The following is a 14,640-nucleotide window of genomic DNA, read 5'->3' on the forward strand; positions in this document are numbered from 1 at the left end:
CATTAGAATATTAGTTCACTGAGCATTCTTCTTATCATTCAGTTATAGGGTTAGTTGTGTAAGCAGTTCTAAGAGCCGTTTTTTTTTTTTTTTTTTTAACCTACCATTAAAGTAGATTTTTCATTAAAGGCCACATGATTTTAAATAACTAACATCTATTTCTTTTAAAATATAGATAATGCAGCACACAGTTCACTAAAAATTACTAACAATGATAACATCTGTTCCATTGCAAGCAAGGCAATGTTCCTGCATTCATCATTTCCTTGAATAGAAATAACACTTGCTTAATCAACAGTGACCACAGGAAGACGGTCATTTCATTTGACTCAAAATTCAACCAAAGCAGTGTGTGAAATTAATTTAGAAGGATGTGAAGTCATACCCCCACAACATCCAGGAAACAGTTTACAAATGAAATTGCTTTAAAATTTTACTGTAAGCACAAGATATTAGACACGAAGAAAACCTTCGCTGTCAAAGTCAGAGATTTTATTATTAATTGGCTAGACATTTATGACCACTCTGTTATTGACATGCACAGAACTGCCTTTAAAATGTATATATCCACAGTAACATTGTCCTTTTCTTATTCATAATTTGTTCTTGATATAAATATAAATATAAATTGCAATTTTTGTGTAGACTGAGTGTTTTGTATAAAACTACAGATATACAAATTATTTGGAAATTATTTTACAGTCCAGGTTTATCATTATATAGTGACAACTGAGTCTTGAATATCATTTTATAAGATCCTTTATAGCTGGCAAAGTTACAAAAAATAAAAAAAGATGTACCAAGGCATTAGAAAGATGAACCTATGGTGATATAAATTAGGTTCCACAAGTACAGAATTTCTTACAGGTGTTTCTGTATTAGTGATCTCAGGTTTGGTTCTGCATCCTGAGCAATGAATCAGAGGCATAAGTAAGTCTTTCCAGGACACGCTGTGCTCCACCTACTGTTTCTCAGGAGCTGCAATCATATACACTCAGAAATAGTAATAAACTTAAGAGTTGAAGCTGAATCATGTAGTGTTTTCCCTTGCGCACAGTTATGGGAAGTATCCGGCGTACACATATTGTAACATCTGTAACATACATTATCAACTTCCTGTATCAATTAACAGTTGTTCTATAACATTAGTAGAGATCATTAAAATCTTTCGATTATCAGAAAATAGATATTTAAGGCCATGGTGTTTGATAATTTATAGGATCCAATACTCTCTTGTGAGATCAAACCAAGAAAGTTCAACGCAATGAAAATTGGGTTGTTTTTTTAGTGCATGGGTTTTTGAATACTGGTTGATTACTTCTAGGACTAATCGTTCTTTACCTCGTCATTTACTTCTGGTGGACGGCCTCGGGTCGAGTCGGGGCTGTGCTATATTCTTAACTTTTATTAATAATGGATTTAATGTTGCTCCACGGGATGTCCAGAAAAAGGATTTTTAAATAACCAAACCCAGATTCATTCATACTTTTCCAGAACTTTGACCTGGGCATGTTTTGATAACTCCTTGGTCTGCATGATGTTTGTGTAGGTTTGTTCTCTAAAAAAAAATTCTGGGGCCTTCTAGGAACAGGTGTATTTATATTGAGATCATGTGACACTTTCCATTCAATTAATGATGTGACTTTTGATGGAAATTAGAACTAATTCAGTAGTTTAACACCAATGGGGGGTGAATACTTACGCAAAAACAACTTTTGCGATTTTCATTTGTAAGTAGTTTTGCAAAATGTATTCGTTTTTCCACCCACTTCAGTATTATGGGCTATTTTGTGTTGACTCATGATATATAATCCTAATAAAGTTCATTTCACTTCCAGGTTTTAACACTACAAACTGTGGAAACGTTTGAGAGGGGTGAATACTTATGCAAGCCACTGTATAACGTGCAAATATCTGCTCTGAAAGATGAATATAAGCATGCATTGCCACATACAGTAATATCCAATTAGATTTTCACTCCTAAACTTAGTGGCAGTTAGAATGTTCACAATTTTTGATTTTTTTTTATTTTTACAGTAGAGCTACAGGCTGAAATATTGGTCTAACATTCAGTAACGTTTTTTCTATGCTTTTAATATTTACGTTCCTTATTTCTCTATGGGAAAATGATACTCGATATGATGCATTACAGACACTTTCCTCTTTCCTACCAGCCAAATATCCGGTGAACTCTCACCAATTTTCAAATCTTAAAATTAGCCAGAAGACCCATCCTATTTCAGTCAGAGCAGCAAAATAACACAGCCCTGCTTCATTTAGCACCATAACATTTTTTGTAACAGGAATCTGTAGTTACAAAAAAAAAATGGAACTTCCTCATGAATTTCCCAGAGGACTCCTGAGGGTGCTGAAAGCAGCAACATAACAAGAAATGTCAAAGAAATAAGGCCACCTAGTGGATGAAAGGCCAAATACAGGCTGGTTTAAAAATCACCCATTCAAGGTATACATCCTGACTGCACACTAAACACACACATGCTGCACTCCCATCGCATGTGTTCTTCTTGATATCAGTTTGTCTTTGAGGTGTATAGTAGCACCACCTGGCCAGCGAGTCCCTCTTCCACCCCACCAGGGGGCAGCGCGTAGTAAGATCCATCACCGGCCCTCTGCGGATCCATTTCTCTAAGCTGGGCATTACTCTGTGCCACCGTTTCAAGCTTCCATAGCTGGTAACGCAGACTCTTGCCCTGTTTGGCTAAGATGTAGGCCTCAGCTGGATTCATGAGCCAGGTTGCTGGCGCGCTAACTCGGGAAAGATGCAGCCAGGGCAGAGTGGCGTCAGTGGGGAGCTGTTCGCTGGTTACACTCCCGTGTGCCAGGCCAAGCAACACACCTGAAAATGCGACATTTTACACCTAGTTATTTCATGCATTTGTGCACTGATAAGTTTGCAAAACACATCAGCGTTGTTCTTCCTTTTCAGTTGTTCTATGCAAACGACGATTGCCACATTAAAACTCACATACAAAAAACATCACTGCCTCAAAGTTCAACATGTTTTGCATTCTGAAATGCGTTTCTGCTCACCGCGGTTGTAAAGAGTGGTTATTTGAGTTACCGTAGCTTTATTGTCAGCTTAAATCAGTCTGGTCATTCTACTCTGATATATCTCATGCAAATCTAAAAACTGTAAAAATGTAAAATTAAATCACATGCACTATATTTGAACAATTTTATGAACAATATGAGCAAATGTGAAAAATAACACAAAAAGCCATATATGTAGAAACATTACCATGGGAAAATATTAATAATTTGAACCATCAGATTTAAGTCAGCATCATATGTGTCAGGCTTCTTACTATCTAGATATAATCCTGATAGTCACAATACACGAAATGACTAAGGCTCTGACTTATTAACATTTCAAATAACGAGAACTAGTTTGTGTGAATAACTGAGGGCTATTTGCTCTCAACTGCTGCTGCAAGTTTGCATATCAAAGAGACCTTTACTGAAACTGAAACTCAAGCATAATGGTGATTATAGGCAATGAGACCTTCATGAGCTGCATGAGGTAAATGTGAGTAAAAACGTTTTTGTTTAAATGCTGTTGGCTCATGAGAACAGCATGTCATCATTCTGAGAAGGTTTCTGATTGTTCTGAGACACTAAGTTATAATTTAGACAGACTTACTCATTATTCAAATGATGTAATTTTGTCTTCAAGCAACAGAAACTGGTCAAACCGGGAGCAAAAATGAATCAATTTCCATTGACACTGTCTTGTCTTTTGCATCTCTAACACCCCAAACTGCATATTCAGTTCAAACAAACACGCAAAAAGGACAATATTGCGAAGAGTCTTTTAATAATTCAGCTTGCATATTTTTGTAGGCGTATTTACACACGCAAACCAAGTGAGTTATCTATTAATCTATCACCATTTGACTGGAAAGAAGGTGATAGATATACATCTTGTCATACACTCACATTCTTGACCATCTCTAGATGAACATTTGTGAATGTGTTACTGCAGAAAAGAAACTTCCTTCTCAGAACAGACGGTGTTTCTGTATTATATATTTTAGATTTAGATTTTTTCTGTTATATTTTATATTGAATGTGAGTCAGTCTCTCACCTGAAGCCACTGCCCAGTGAGCTTTGTGGCCACTGCGTAGACACGGCTCATGGTTAAAGTCCTCATCATATCTGTGGCAAAGTAGTTAAGCTAAACTCATGTAGCAACACACAAAACTAAAGAACATCAGTTCTAGGAAACATCAGTCACTAAACATGTCTTAGCTGATCAGGTAAGTGGGGAAAAATTTATTTAATTTATCTTATTGAAGGCATATGTAGGTTAGGATACGGTATTAAGACCGGCTGTCCATCAGTGAGATGTTTCAGGATTAGTGCAGCATTGTCTCCAATCATGCCTCCAGATAGCCTCTGAACTCTGAAGCCACACACCTCCTCTGCAAGCAGGGCCATATCGCTAGCTGCAAGACAAAACATCAATTACACATAAGAAAAAAATTAAGGTTTATTTAAAAAACCTATTAGAATATTGTCCTTTCAGGGGTTTTTGTGTTTCTAACATCATTACTGACATGACAGCTTCAAGTGCACGCCTTTGTCTACACAACATGGACACAAATTATGCTAGGGATGCTGTGGATGCTTTTAAAAGTGTAGTGCGTTTAAAAATCTTTCATATTGCAGTTTGTGGCAGACGCAGATCCAAAACGTTTTTTTAAATAAAAACACTTAAGCCGCACTACCTTGAATTTATTTAAATAAAATGCAATTGTGATATTACAACATATGTGAAGATAAAGTGAGGGTTTATATCGGTCATTATAAAAGCCAATTTGATCAGCCTGTGGGATAACACCTTTTTGGTTTTACTGTTTCTTCTAACAGACTCAAATTCAAACAGCATGTACAATAGGCGATATAAACCTAAACCATAGCAATTAATAAATATAGCTTGCGAGCGGCAATCTGCAGGGTCCAAGCACTCCTCGCAAATATATCATTTACAAATGTCATGTTTTTGATCATTATTGAAATTCACACTCTGCTGAGTATGTGTGTATGTGTAAGTTTGATTGTGGTGTTAACAGTGTTAACCACTGAGCCACCATGCCACCCGTTTACAACTGTTAACAACGTCAATGTTCTTGGTGATTATTGTGTTTTTGTGTTTCACACTCTGCTGAACAGTTTGACACCACAACTGTGAAATTCTAGGACTAGTTCACAAAAGTAGGGTATGCAATATTATGCAAATTTTAAAAAAAAATCTAAGCAGGTGGAGCTAAATGGTTCTGGAGGCTTTTTTTGTTTGAGAGAACTCAAGGAATCAGTGAAAGGTTGTTTGTAGGACTCATAGTTCATGAGATATGGACCAAAACATAAAACCCTGCGCTATAGCGCCACCATGAAGCCGATCAGTCCAATCCTGCTTGCCTGAGTAGTGGCTACTACCTACAGACCAAGTTTCATGTCTCTTCGTGTTTGGTCCGCATGATTCGTTCCAAGAAGAAGAAGAAAAAGAAGAAGAAGGAAAAGAAGAAATATCCTAACAACCTTCAGGGGATGCACCCCTAATTAAAAAGACTTCCTAAAAGAATCTATCATTCCATGATTATACAAAGTGTTTAAAAAGCTGGTGTGGGTTTAAAGGTTAAAATGGAAGTGTGTCTTTTCCAGGAGATGCATATCTTACAAACAAACACTTCAGAAATGCTTTCACATGTTTGACCATTGATCATGCAAGTGAATACTTGTACAGAGCTTGTGCTTCAAGCATGATTACTTCATTTCCATTCCTTTCTTTTTGGACTGTTATGTTTTTCTGCAGCACATCAGACAACAAAGTTACTCCCGTGAGAATAAACCGACGGCAGTGAGAACAACGTTTGTGCCCCTGGCACAAACCTCGTAAGCAACATGGGAATGCAATTCAAGCATTTGCATTCAAGCGCAGAAAAACACTTTTGTGTTGGGTTCTGTGCAGACAGAGTGGTTCCTTTTCACTGTAATGTAACCAAGTGCATACCTGAAAACATCTCTCCCTGAGCAGTGTAGCCTTTGTTCACTGCCATTTGCATGATGTTTTCCATGGATATGGTCATGGCAGGCTTCACCAGATGGGCTGCCATCCATAACGCCACTAATCCACATCTAAAACCAAACCAGTAAAAAGGAACATAGTTTTAAAAAATTTGTTAAACAATTGTGGTTCGATCATACAGACATACAGGGGAACCTATTTTTTGTGATTGTAATCCAAGTGCATAAATAAGCCACAAGACTGTGGTGCTGCCATGTGTGAATTCAATTTAATTCAATTCAGTTCTATTTGTATAGCGCTTTTAACAATGGACATTGGCACAATGCAGCTTTACAGAAAAATATAAATTCTGGATATAAATTTTAAATGTATATAATTATTGTTATTTATTTTTATTTATTTTCAAATGTGTGTCATTGTGAAAAGTGAATAAGTTAGAATGAATACATTAGCAATGGGTGTGGTTAGTTGATAACTCCTGTCATCACCTCTAAAATCAGCGCAGTGACATTTTTGCAATGATATAGAATTGAATTTTACCTTCATGCACCCCATGCACTTTTCAGATGAGTGAATAATAATAAATGCTTTACTGCATCAGGAGATCAGCAAGATATTCTCCAGCTAAACCATTCAGAACATTAAACATACTAAGCTGCCAGTGGAGATAGTAGAAGACTCGGTTCATGCACTTTTTTTCTTTATAAGGAGATATGTAGGGATGCTGCATTCTGAACAAGCTAAAACTTAAAAACTTGCTTAAAGATGCAACAGGGCAGCTGAGGAGCAAGAAGGTACAACAGTCCAAGTTAGACATTCTGGTATCATGCACTACTTTCTCAGCATTGTGTAGAGTTAGCACATTTCTTGTTTTAGCTATGCTTCTCAGATGGCAATAAGCAGTTTTTGAGTTGTTAATTACATGGGAATCAAATGATGCCAAATAATCTAGGTTACACCATCCATCTATTCTCCGTACCACTTATCCTTATCCCCTGGAGCCTATCCCAGGGAACTCAGGGCCGGACCCCGGACAGGGTGCCAACACACCCACACATTCAGGAGATCATTCACACACCACGGACAATTTGGAAATGCCAATCAGCCTACAATGCACATCTTTGAACTGAGGAAGGTAACCAGAGTACCCGGAGAAACCCCCGAAGCACAGGGAGAACATGCAAGCTCCGCACACACAGGGCGAGACAGGATTCGAACCCCCAACCCTGGAGATCCAAGGCAACAGTGCTAAGCACTAAGCCACCATGCCCCCCAGGGTTACACCAAGTTCTTAAAACAGAACCTAAAGACTGCTTTCTGTCACTGAAATAACAACAAACCTAATTCAACTAGATTATTAACTGATTAGTTATGTCTACTGCAGTCTGACTGAACTGTGATCAAAACCAAGTCTGGAGTGCACTAGTCACTTTTAGTGCATGTAGTGTGTTTATTCTGAGAAACAGTACTATTAACACCCAGAGGATGTATTACAACCACTGGAAAATGACGTATAGAACATCAAACTCTTTTGCACTAAGTGTCTATGATCTATTTAGCCAAAGGTGAATATGCAAAAACAGTGCTGTGATTTGAAAATTAACAAATGGCTGAAGCAGAGACAGAGAGAGAGAGAGAGAGAGAGAGAGAGAGAGAAACACTTTTCTGACACACTTCAATTCAGTGCCATGAGGTACAGCACTGTAATTTATGTTTAGTTCAAACAATAGAGCTCGATTTGAAACATCATTGCCCTACAAAAACCCAGGTGATAAGTAGTTAGTATATTATACAACGTTTCCAGAGAAACAGGACATCCTGTGTGGCAAATCTGTGTACTGTGCAACTTTGTGTACTTTCTATTACCGCTACGTTTATTTATACTTCTACATCACATTACATTAAACTGAAGACCACTGTAGTTACTCCCTAGATGTTCCTACTAGATAAGTTAAGTGCATAAGTGTACAGCCTATAGTGCATCATGTGTGGTTTGAGACATAAGAGAATAGAAAGACTCACTTGGGGCCATCTTGAATCAATGAAGGCACATACTTGTTAAACAGCACCCACTGCAGGTCCTTCCTGAAACTGGATAAAGCACACTGATCATAAAGAAGGTGCAAAAACAGAACATTAAAGCACTGTGTGTGTACAGTGAAACCATACATTCTTGATTACCCCTTAACTGATCAGTCATTTACCTGCTCTCTCTTTGTGTGAGGAGCAAACAGGCTTCCTGAAAGTCTCCTTCGACAGCAGTCCTTCCCTCTGCTATGGCCTGATACAGCTTCTTCTTGCTAGGCAGTGAAGGAGCCCAAGCCGGGGCAGGAGGAGGTGGAGGTAGTGGAGGTGGAGAAGGTGCTACAGACATGATCTCCTACTTATCACACTAGGGCTGAATGCAGGGAAGTAAGTAGGTGAAACTTATGCATCCATAGGTACCTATTAGAAGATATCTGGAGATGAAATAGTACATCTGACACAACCATTAAGAACTTATTTCAATTGTTTTGACCACACACTGTCAAGAAACTACAATGGAACCCCTTTATACAATTTTCACTTCAACTATTACAGAGAAATTACTGTGGAATAACATTTTTCTGATATTATAAACACCAATTATGGCAATTAATTATAGCACTCACTCACATTAACAGTAAAATCTGTACTAACCCTCATTAGTACAGTTCAATTCCATGCCAAACAGCTGCAATGATCCCTGTGATGACCGGGTCTGAGGCGGAATCTTAATTCAATCCCTACATCCTCTTTAAACGCACTACATAGAATATAAAAGAATGGCGTCAACACCCTATATAGTGCACTTCACAGCCAAAAGAAAACTATTTAGGATTCAGCCCGAGCGTGAACACGAACCATGCAAAACATAGACACGAATTCCTAATAAGGAAATAAATTGTTATTGCACCACATGAGTTCATATAACTCGCAAAATGTTGTCTTTTTTTCTGTAGAACCACATTTTATTTTTAAAGAATGATAAAGTTATGGAACATTTATATATTTCCCTTCACAATAATGATAACTAAACAATGTACTACCCGGGCATAATAAAATGGTACAATGTAGCTACATGGTGGCCAATCAGATCAAAGAAGGAATCGATCGCGTGCTGCGGTGTGTCCAATGAAAATAACCGAGTGAACCCGGGCACGCGATAGAATCCACCAATCGGCGAGTCGTGTAGCGATAAAGGTCCAATCGCACGGCTAGTCTGAGAAAAAGGCGGAACTTCCGGTAACGGTAGGAGCGTGTTCCTGTTTTAGCTTGCGGTGAAACCCGGTTTTCAAGCGTTGCTGCTGATTTTCTAACTGCTGTAAGTGTTGCCATTTATTTATTTTATTCTACTTGCGTATATATTACGTCATACATGTTTATTAAAGTTATGTATTTATAAATCTGATTTAATTAAATTTCTTTGCCATGCTAGGGCTACCTACTTAGCTATCTAGCATAAGGCTGAATCCGAAATGGCTTCCTTGTCGCTATAAAATTGCACTACATAGTGTGTAACATGTTGTCTTTTATACCCTACATAGTGCACTAGGTGTTTCAAAAAGAACCATTTGGGACTCAGCCTTAGATAATGGCGTTATGCATGGTTGTTTAGCTAGCTAGCTAGCCATCGAACATTTGGCCATTGGCATGGACATTTCCTTTGTCCGGAATTTCAATCACTTTAAATGTTTAATATTATGTGACTGTGACTGTATAGCTGGCTTTAGCATGCTAGCAAGCTAGTTAGCACTATATGGTTAGTAATGTAGATTATCAATTACAGCAGAACTGTAATCTATTGTTCCTTTTCCCAGAGCCATGTCTGGCCAGGAGCTGCGCCTAAACCACACCATCTACATCAACAACCTGAATGAGAAAATCAAAAAAGATGGTATGATTAATATATACACTTCACTGCTTTTTGCTCAAACTCTTGGTGTAAGCAGAACTTAGTGTTTTTCTTTAATCACAGGTCTATCGTTAGAGGATCTTCTGACATTAAGAGAAGGGATCTTCTAGCACAGTTTATTATAGAATGTGGTCAATATTTTATCAGGATCATCTTGTACAGTGTGACCACTATTAATCTTATTAATTTTATTAATCTTATTAAAATAGACTGCTGAAATCACACTCTGTAAAATCACCGTAAGTTGTTCCTGTACTAATCTATGTCTATTTTGTCACCTCTTCTCAGAACTGAAGAAGTCGCTTTACGCTATTTTCTCACAGTTTGGCCAGATCCTGGATATCCTCGTTTCCCGGACGCTCAAAATGAGGGGTCAAGCCTTTGTAATCTTCAAAGAGGTCAACAGCGCCTCCAACGCTCTGAGATCCATGCAGGGCTTTCCTTTTTATGATAAACCCATGGTATGCCCCTGTTCTTAATATGTTCTTTCTTTATATGTGTAGTCATGACGGTCTACCTTTTTGGGAATTGTTATCTCGTGTCACTGCATTGTGAGACCGGTCCTCTGTGTTTTATTTTGATATACTGATAATGGGTCTAATTAAGAATGCAGAGCTCCCACACAATACATAATAATCCACAGAAGTGCCTACGTGTACAATGTGCCTGATGGAAAAGTCTGTTCGGTGAAGGGAAAAGGACACAAGACTTCAGACACATTTGTATTCTTGTAACCGTTACATTCACTTCACACAAACTTTATCTGTGTGACCTTTGAGTTCCTGAGGCTTGGTCTTGTAAGCCAATAGAAACAAGGAGGTGAGACTGTGGTCTCTTTGGACTGTAAAAAAATAATAATAATGGAGGTGCTGCTTATTATTAAGAATCAGACACAGGAGACTTTTGTGTCCTGTGTTTTACTTACTGTTGCCTGGCACACATCTGGGGGGGAAAAAAAAATTGGCTGACTCATACACCAACATGCGCTAGGGATTTTTGTGGAACAATCAGTGGAAATTTGTTAGCTGTGTATGTTTACCTGCATTAATCATAGTCGGATATAGTCAGAAGCTAGGAAACTTTGAAAGTTTATAAGAAGCAACAAAGCCTCAGAGTGGAAGCTCTGTTATTTATCAGTGTCACACTCAATCCTAGCTCTGAACACTTGTCTGATTTAACTTTCAACAAGTAATTAGGCAGTGTAAATATTGTTGTCTGTTCAGTTATATCAGTGGGGAGAAAGAACCATTTCTTCAGAGTAGCTAAGTCAACTTTCAACAGACTGAAAGTTACGTGCACTTGCATACATTTTGAGATCCTGGCAGAAGTTGTTTTTTTTTTCCCTTCTTTTTTTCCTCCCTTCTTCCCCCCCAATCTAATGCTGGAACCCAAGTCATTTACAGTGTTCTGTGGCACTTCACAAGCTCCCTCGTTTACCCTGAATTTTAAAATAAATTATACTAGCAAGTACCTAGCTAGATAGCATTATCCAGCGAGCATTGGTATCTCATAACCTCCTGTATGCAAACAGTTTGCCACAAGTAGCTTTGGTGTGGCATTAGATTTCCAGGCTCTGCTGTGTAACCGGTTGTTTTCTCCACACAGCGCATTCAGTATGCCAAGCAAGACTCGGACATCATCGCCAAGATGAAGGGCACGTATGTGGAGCGGGATCGCAAGAAGGAGAAAAAGAAGCCTAAAACTACTGATTCGGGAGGATCGAAGAAGGGTGCTGCTGCTGCTCCTGGCATGGCTGGAGTTCCTGCTGCTATGCCTGTGAGTTTAACAGCGACTGAGTCTTTTGGTTTTATCCATATAATCCAATGGACACTTGGGTTTCTTGCAATAGATTGTTCTTAAGTTTGCTATTCTGAAAAGTGCCTTGGTGCAGGGTTTGTAATCTGTAAACAAATCTAAATTACAAATTGTATTTACTTTAGGTTCAACTAGTAGTAGTCATATTTCTCTTTCCAATCTGATTAATCGTAATTAATACTTTTTTTTTTTTTAGGGAATGCCTCCTATGAGTCAGGCTCCTCGTATGATGCCAATGCCAGGTCAGCCTCCTTACATGCCGCCTCCTGGTATGATGCCACCCCCAGGTATGGGCCCTGGACAGATGCCACCAGGTGCCATGCCTCCAGGTCAGATGATGCCTGGGCAAATGCCAGGACAGATGCCTCAGCAGGTATGAATTATTAATGAATTAGGACTTTTTGTAATGCCAACTTGTCACACTTGAACTATATTTAAGGTTTGTTTTAATTGCATAGGTCTCGGAGAACCCGCCTAATCACATCCTGTTCCTCACCAACCTGCCAGAGGAGACCAACGAGCTCATGCTCTCCATGCTGTTTAATCAGTAAGTCATTTCCTCTGCATGATGTATTGTCACCTCATTGTTGCTATGAGGCTTCATAGATATTAGTGATGGTTATACCACAGCGCTATTCTCAAATCTGTTCAGTCAGAAGGTGTTGATGAATTTTCTATAACAGCAGCTCTGATAATAGTGTCTGCTGTAATTCAGATCATAGGTTTACATTAATGCACTCTTTCTAATGTAACTGTTTCTAAACTAACAACTCGTGCACAAATGTTTTACTTAACAAAGAAAAGCATGTAATTGATGTGGTGATGTTTTCTGTGAGGTGACATTTATTTAACATTTATGGAAGGAGTCTCCAGTGTCAGCGCTTTTTTTTTTTTCCAGTAAGTTTTTCCACCAGGGGCAAGTCTTCAGGACAGAGAATTTTGTGCTTTCCAGTTTCTTGGTAACATGACACGGGTGTTTTTTTAAATTCGCTTGAAGAGGTTGGGGAAAGAAACTGGTTTGGGAACGATCGTGTTATAGCTGTTTATTCTCGGCAAGTTTGTTGGTACTCAAGCTTTGTGATGATTCTTTCTGCCCTTCATATGGCACGTCTAAACATGATCCTGGAGAAACCATGTTCTTATGAATAAGGTAAGGCATCTCGGTCAGTTTACCTACACACCTCCTGTCTCTCGTCCTCAGGTTCCCGGGGTTCAAAGAGGTGCGTCTTGTTCCGGGTCGACACGACATCGCCTTTGTGGAGTTTGACAATGAAGTGCAGGCCGGTGCAGCCAGGGAAGCGTTACAGGGCTTCAAGATCACGCAGACTAACGCAATGAAGATCTCGTTTGCCAAGAAATAACCAACCAACCTCCTACATGATGCGTCCAATTCCACAGGAAAATGTACACAGGAGTGTTCTGCCCTGTACATCCCTTCAAACAGCTATCTGTGAGGGGAAGGCCAGACACCATCTACTGTGTACCTGGATCTGTGGTCAGGAGGTAAATCTGGTAATGTATGATGGACCTATGTTAGTTACCTGTGAGTGTATATCCTGATAAAAGTTGAACATGCTTTCATATCAATGACATGGTAAGGTGTTTTTTGTTTTGTTTTTAATCCCTCCTGAAGAGGATGAACCTGGAGATTGTAAGTAGTTGGTTTTTTTTTTTTTTTTTTTTCTTTTTTCTTTTTTCTTTAAATCCTTGACTTTAGTGTTGAAAAGCATTGCACCCAGGGTCTGGTCACCCAGACATTGTACCTGGAGCTTTCCTGTTTAAATAAAAATCATCATAATATTTTTAAACAAATGCTTAAAACATGCTGATTTTTAATTTGCATTCCAAATAAAACATGAAATGGTGAAAATGAAAGGACTGAACTGTTTTTTTTTTTTTTTAACCATGGGTGTAGAACTTACAGAGATGACCCTGTGCCCTCTAACTTTTTGGCCCTTAATGTTTGTTTTTGCAAAAGACATGGCTTCCAGTGTGGAAATATGTGGACTAATCAGTCATGGGGGGAAAACACATTCTCTGGAAAATTTAAAAAAAAAAAATTTTCTGGAAACACTGAGCTCCTCAACAAAGGGCTGTATTTTTTGGGGCTTTATTGTTGACTTTAGTGTTGAGGATTTGGCAGATGTGAGTCATCCTCACATAATATTCAGTGGGGGAAAAAGCTGTCATGTACAGTCAGTCTTGCATCAGAACACACTTGGTACAGATGGGTAAAAGGTTATGAAAAAGCCACACTGAAAATCTAACCTTTAATTGAAGTTACTTTAGTATTTGTATTTGTATATTTGAACAAAAGGTAACTGAAGCATGTTCCTGTTTATATTTTACTTTGAAGTTCACCTTATAAGTTCATTTTTAAGTGTTTATGAACTCTGAAAGTAGTCATCTGTGACCATCCATGACTTCCTGTTTCACTGGGGTATAAATCCAAGGTAAACACAGATCTAAATTTCCACATTGCTTTAACAACGTAGTGAAGATTACAGAATCCCCAAATGAAATGAAACAAGTGCTGACCTTCAGAACTCAGGCAGTGGCTATAAAATTGCTACATGCCTGAAAATGCCTATATCCATTATTAGAGCAATAATTAGGATGTTTAAAACATCCGGAGATGTAATGAACCTGCCTGGAGGGGGTGCACAAGTGTATTTTGCCTCCATGCACAGTAAGGAGGTTACTGTAAACTCTAAAGAAATGGAAATTTGTACCATTTTGGGGTTACCAAGTCTCCAAATCTACAATCAGACACCACCTACATGTCAACAAACTATTTTGAAGGCATGCCAGATGGTATATTGGTAAGTACCTGGAGTTCACAAG

At 38.5% G+C, this 14,640-nt stretch overlaps 2 protein-coding genes across 8 annotated transcripts; one reads left to right on the plus strand and one right to left on the minus strand.

The window, feature by feature from the left end:
* Positions 1 to 260: 260 nt before the first annotated feature.
* actmap (actin maturation protease) lies at positions 261 to 9,108 on the minus strand. Of its 7 annotated transcripts, none has more exons than XM_026927594.3 (7): positions 8,727 to 9,108; positions 8,252 to 8,492; positions 8,103 to 8,138; positions 6,033 to 6,157; positions 4,338 to 4,467; positions 4,107 to 4,177; positions 261 to 2,857 (listed from the first exon to the last, which is right to left on the minus strand). In XM_026927594.3, the coding sequence occupies exons 2-7, from the start codon at positions 8,419 to 8,421 to the stop codon at positions 2,532 to 2,534; spliced, it is 858 nt and encodes a 285-aa protein (XP_026783395.1). In that variant the 5' UTR covers positions 8,422 to 8,492; positions 8,727 to 9,108; the 3' UTR covers positions 261 to 2,531. The 7 variants fall into 7 exon arrangements, with proteins under 7 accessions (XP_026783395.1, XP_026783392.1, XP_026783388.1 ...); XM_026927591.3 differs by having other exon boundaries at positions 262 to 2,857; positions 8,070 to 8,138; positions 8,252 to 8,445; XM_026927587.3 differs by having other exon boundaries at positions 262 to 2,857; positions 8,070 to 8,138.
* Positions 9,109 to 9,262: 154 nt separating this feature from the next.
* snrpa (small nuclear ribonucleoprotein polypeptide A) lies at positions 9,263 to 13,671 on the plus strand. Its single transcript, XM_034304974.2, has 7 exons — positions 9,263 to 9,390; positions 9,887 to 9,963; positions 10,270 to 10,442; positions 11,587 to 11,757; positions 11,993 to 12,169; positions 12,255 to 12,343; positions 12,998 to 13,671. Exons 2-7 carry the CDS (start codon positions 9,891 to 9,893, stop codon positions 13,155 to 13,157), a joined length of 843 nt encoding a protein of 280 aa, XP_034160865.1. The 5' UTR covers positions 9,263 to 9,390; positions 9,887 to 9,890; the 3' UTR covers positions 13,158 to 13,671.
* Positions 13,672 to 14,640: the final 969 nt, after the last annotated feature.

Source organism: Pangasianodon hypophthalmus, chromosome 6 (genome assembly GCF_027358585.1).
Source record: "Pangasianodon hypophthalmus isolate fPanHyp1 chromosome 6, fPanHyp1.pri, whole genome shotgun sequence".
Taxonomy (NCBI): Eukaryota; Metazoa; Chordata; class Actinopteri; order Siluriformes; family Pangasiidae; genus Pangasianodon; species Pangasianodon hypophthalmus.

Excerpts from the sequence above, each read along its gene's own strand:
- snrpa (XM_034304974.2), top strand. The coding sequence starts at position 9,891 with ATGTCTGGCCAGGAGCTGCGCCTAAACCACACCATCTACATCAACAAC. Across the intron at positions 9,964-10,269 it reads TGAGAAAATCAAAAAAGATG|AACTGAAGAAGTCGCTTTAC; the intron begins GTATGATTAATA and ends ACCTCTTCTCAG. Across the intron at positions 12,344-12,997 it reads CTCTCCATGCTGTTTAATCA|GTTCCCGGGGTTCAAAGAGG; the intron begins GTAAGTCATTTC and ends TCTCGTCCTCAG.
- actmap (XM_026927591.3), bottom strand. The coding sequence starts at position 8,421 with ATGTCTGTAGCACCTTCTCCACCTCCACTACCTCCACCTCCTCCTGCC. Across the intron at positions 6,158-8,069 it reads TTGATTCAAGATGGCCCCAA|ATGTGGATTAGTGGCGTTAT; the intron begins GTGAGTCTTTCT and ends GTTTGGTTTTAG. Across the intron at positions 4,178-4,337 it reads GGACAGCCGGTCTTAATACC|ATATGATGAGGACTTTAACC; the intron begins GTATCCTAACCT and ends ACTTTGCCACAG.